The sequence below is a fragment of the Lasiosphaeria miniovina genome, assembly GCF_030549165.1.
Source record: "Lasiosphaeria miniovina strain SMH2392-1A chromosome Unknown B0T26scaffold_5, whole genome shotgun sequence".
In the NCBI taxonomy this organism is placed as follows: Eukaryota; Fungi; Ascomycota; class Sordariomycetes; order Sordariales; family Lasiosphaeriaceae; genus Lasiosphaeria; species Lasiosphaeria miniovina.
In genome coordinates this window covers 2,227,613-2,230,908 of record NW_026848224.1, presented here as the reverse complement: position 1 = coordinate 2,230,908, position 3,296 = coordinate 2,227,613, and the positions used below count along the sequence as shown (strand labels likewise).

Sequence of the window (3,296 nt, the reverse complement as noted above, 5' to 3'; positions counted from 1 at the left end):
AGACGGGCCTTTCACATCAGCGCATTCGGGGTTCAAAAACGCCCTCCTTTGTGGAACGTTCGCTGCCCGGCTTTGCCCTCCCTTCTCGGCGAAGCTACTCAATCCCCTTGCGCCCGCATCAAGTACCGCCTCGCGCGACCGAATTCCGCGTCGACCGTCGCCCTCCGCTGCTCGGCCATTTTTTTTAATCGACATTCTGTGTTTCTCACGACGTGGTATTCAGCTCCAGGCCTCTAGCGAGCCGGACCCAACTCTCGAGCCGATTCGGCATTCGTGCGCGACAATCTACTCCGAGAATAAAGTCTGCCGATCGGGTTCTGCTGTCTCGCTTGCTGGCGCAGATTCACCACCCTACATTCTAGAGGCCTCGGGCCCGGCGGAGTAATTATTTCAATTGCCGCCGAAGTCTCGCAGAGACATGCCCGTCATGCTTCAAACACCATCTCGAACCTCGACAGCGTCGACCTCATCCTTTCAACCTCTTTCGCGCCAGAATACAATGTCTTCCTATGATGGATCGCGCTCGGCGCGCCAGTCCAAGAGGTATTCCATGTCGGCCTTGTACATGTCAATGTCGGCAAATGAATCGGACCTCATTATCGAAGATGATCTCGCCAAAGGTACGTAAACCCCATGTTCTTCTTGCGGGTTCGGGATACTGACTGGTCGCTACAGCGCAGAAAATTCTACGTGAGCTCAAGGCCAAGATATCGTCGCAGTCCAAGAAGAACTTCGTTCTCGAAAAGGATGTACGCTATCTAGACTCGCGCATTGCGCTGCTAATTCAAAACCGCATGGCTCTTGAAGAGGTTGGTCCTATTTACAGACTCTGATCTGCTTAGGCGCATGATCAGCCCTCTGGTTCGGTGGTTAGCTCCAGATGTTTCTAACTTTCTGCAGCAAAACGAAGTTGCAAGCCACCTAGAAGATGCCGCCGAAATGCAGGAGGGCGTCTTCCCCAACGACGATAAGACGCAGCGATACGGAAATCTTCTGTTTCTTCTCCAATCGGAACCCAGGCATATCGCTCACCTCTGCCGACTCGTCTCCATGTCTGAAATCGATTCTCTCCTGCAGACGGTCATGTTCACCATATACGGAAACCAGTACGAGAGTCGCGAGGAGCACCTCCTATTGACCATGTTTCAGGTTTGTTGTCAAAATTACCGGCCCAGCACTCGGTATGTTTGCTAACGTGTTCCGCTTAAAAGTCTGTCCTGACATACCAGTTCGACAACACCCCTGAATACTCTTCGCTCCTTCGTGCTAACACCCCTGTCTCGCGAATGATGACCACGTACACGAGGAGAGGACCTGGCCAGAGCTTCCTTAAGTCAGTTCTGGCTGATAGAATTAACAGCCTGATTGAGCTCAAGGATTTGGAAATGGAGATCAACCCTCTGAAGGTTTACGAGCGCATGATTGAGCAGATCGAGGAAGACACGGGGAGCTTGCCTGCGTCGCTGCCCAGGGGCATCACACAAGAGCAGGCTGCCGAGAACCCCCAGGTCCAAGCCATTATCGAACCGCGACTGACGATGCTTACCGAAATTGCGAACGGCTTTCTGACGACCATCATTGACGGCCTGGAAGAGGCTCCCTATGGTATCCGGTGGATCTGCAAGCAAATCCGCAGTCTCACCAAGAGGAAGTATCCAGATGCCAATGACCAAGTCATCTGCACTCTGATCGGCGGGTTCTTTTTCTTGAGATTTATCAACCCAGCCATTGTCACGCCAAAGTCTTACATGCTCATCGACGGAACACCGGCGGATCGACCGAGGCGAACCCTGACTCTCATTGCAAAAATGCTGCAAAACCTAGCCAACAAGCCGTCATATGCAAAGGAGCCCTATATGGCCAAGCTGCAGCCATTCATCCAACAGAATAAGGACAGGGTCAACAAGTTTATGCTTGACCTGTGCGAGGTTCAGGACTTCTACGAAAGCCTAGAAATGGACAACTACGTTGCACTTTCGAAGAAGGATATCGAGCTCTCCATCACGCTAAACGAAATCTACGCTATGCATTCCTTGATCGAGAAGCACTCGGGGGAACTGTACAAGGACGAGAACTCGCATTTGGCCATCATCATGTCCGAACTGGGCCCCGCGGTCCCTCAGGTTCCGCGCAAGGAGAACAGAGTCATCAATCTACCGCTGTATAGCAGGTGGGAGACTGCAATCGACGATTTGACGGCCGCTCTAGATATCACACAAGAGGAAGTGTTCTTTATGGAGGCCAAGTCCATCTTTGTGCAGATTCTGCGGACGATACCTGCCAACTCGTCGGTCGCGAAACGGCCTTTGCGGCTCGAGCGGATTGCTGACGCAGCTGCAACGTCCAAGAACGATGTCGCCATGGTCCGGAAAGGCATCCGGGCGATGGAGCTGTTGAGTCAGCTGCAGGACCTCAAGGTTGTCGATAAGAGCGACCAATTCAGTCTGCTGCGGGATGAAATTGACCAGGAACTCCAACATCTCGGCTCGCTCAAGGAAGGTGTCCTTGTAGAGACGCAGAAGCTTGAAGAGGTGTACAAGACAATCCGCGATCACAACACATACCTGGTGGGGCAGCTTGAGACATACAAGAGCTACCTGCACAACGTGCGTAGCCAGAGCGAGGGCACGCGCAGAAAACAGCAGAAACAGCAAGTGCTGGGGCCCTACAAGTTCACTCACCAGCAGCTCGAGAAGGAGGGTGTCATCCAAAAGAGCAACGTCCCCGATAATCGGAGAGCCAACATCTACTTCAACTTCACGAGCCCTCTTCCGGGGACCTTTGTCATCTCGTTGCACTACAAAGGTGAATTAATTGAACCCTGGATGTTGGAAGGGGCTAAAAAGACTAATTACAATACTTCAGGTCGCAACCGGGGTCTCCTCGAGCTGGATCTCAAGCTTGACGACCTCCTTGAGATGCAGAAGGACAACCAGGACGACTTGGATCTGGAATACGTTCAGTTCAACGTCCCCAAGGTACTTGCGCTTCTCAATAAACGATTCGCCAGGAAGAAGGGGTGGTAGACACATCGCTCGCTATGGCAATGCCTTCCATTATGATGAGACGGTCTCGAACCTCCTGTGGCTTTCACAACATGGCGTTCGCAGCCTCTTGGAGTCGGAGTTACGGAGTTTCCTTTGCACAACAGTCCGGCTTTGATACCACCGTCGCTTGTTATTCGGTTCCGCCTTCGCCCATGCCTATCGGTCTTGCTATAATTTTGTTCCCTGCAATTTTAGGGGTCGTAGCAGCGCATCAACAGCCGCTAGCTCGCTCTTCTTTCTTCCTGCCTC

At 52.4% G+C, this 3,296-nt stretch overlaps 1 protein-coding gene across 1 annotated transcript; it reads left to right on the top strand.

Moving 5' to 3' along the window:
- Nucleotides 1-418: 418 nt before the first annotated feature.
- B0T26DRAFT_649701 (Rho GTPase activation protein) lies at nt 419-3,026 on the top strand (the record flags this gene model as incomplete). The annotated part of the gene is made up of 5 exons (XM_060438114.1): nt 419-620; nt 676-809; nt 901-1,149; nt 1,212-2,805; nt 2,866-3,026. 5 exons carry the CDS (start codon nt 419-421, stop codon nt 3,024-3,026), a joined length of 2,340 nt encoding a protein of 779 aa, XP_060294367.1.
- Nucleotides 3,027-3,296: the final 270 nt, after the last annotated feature.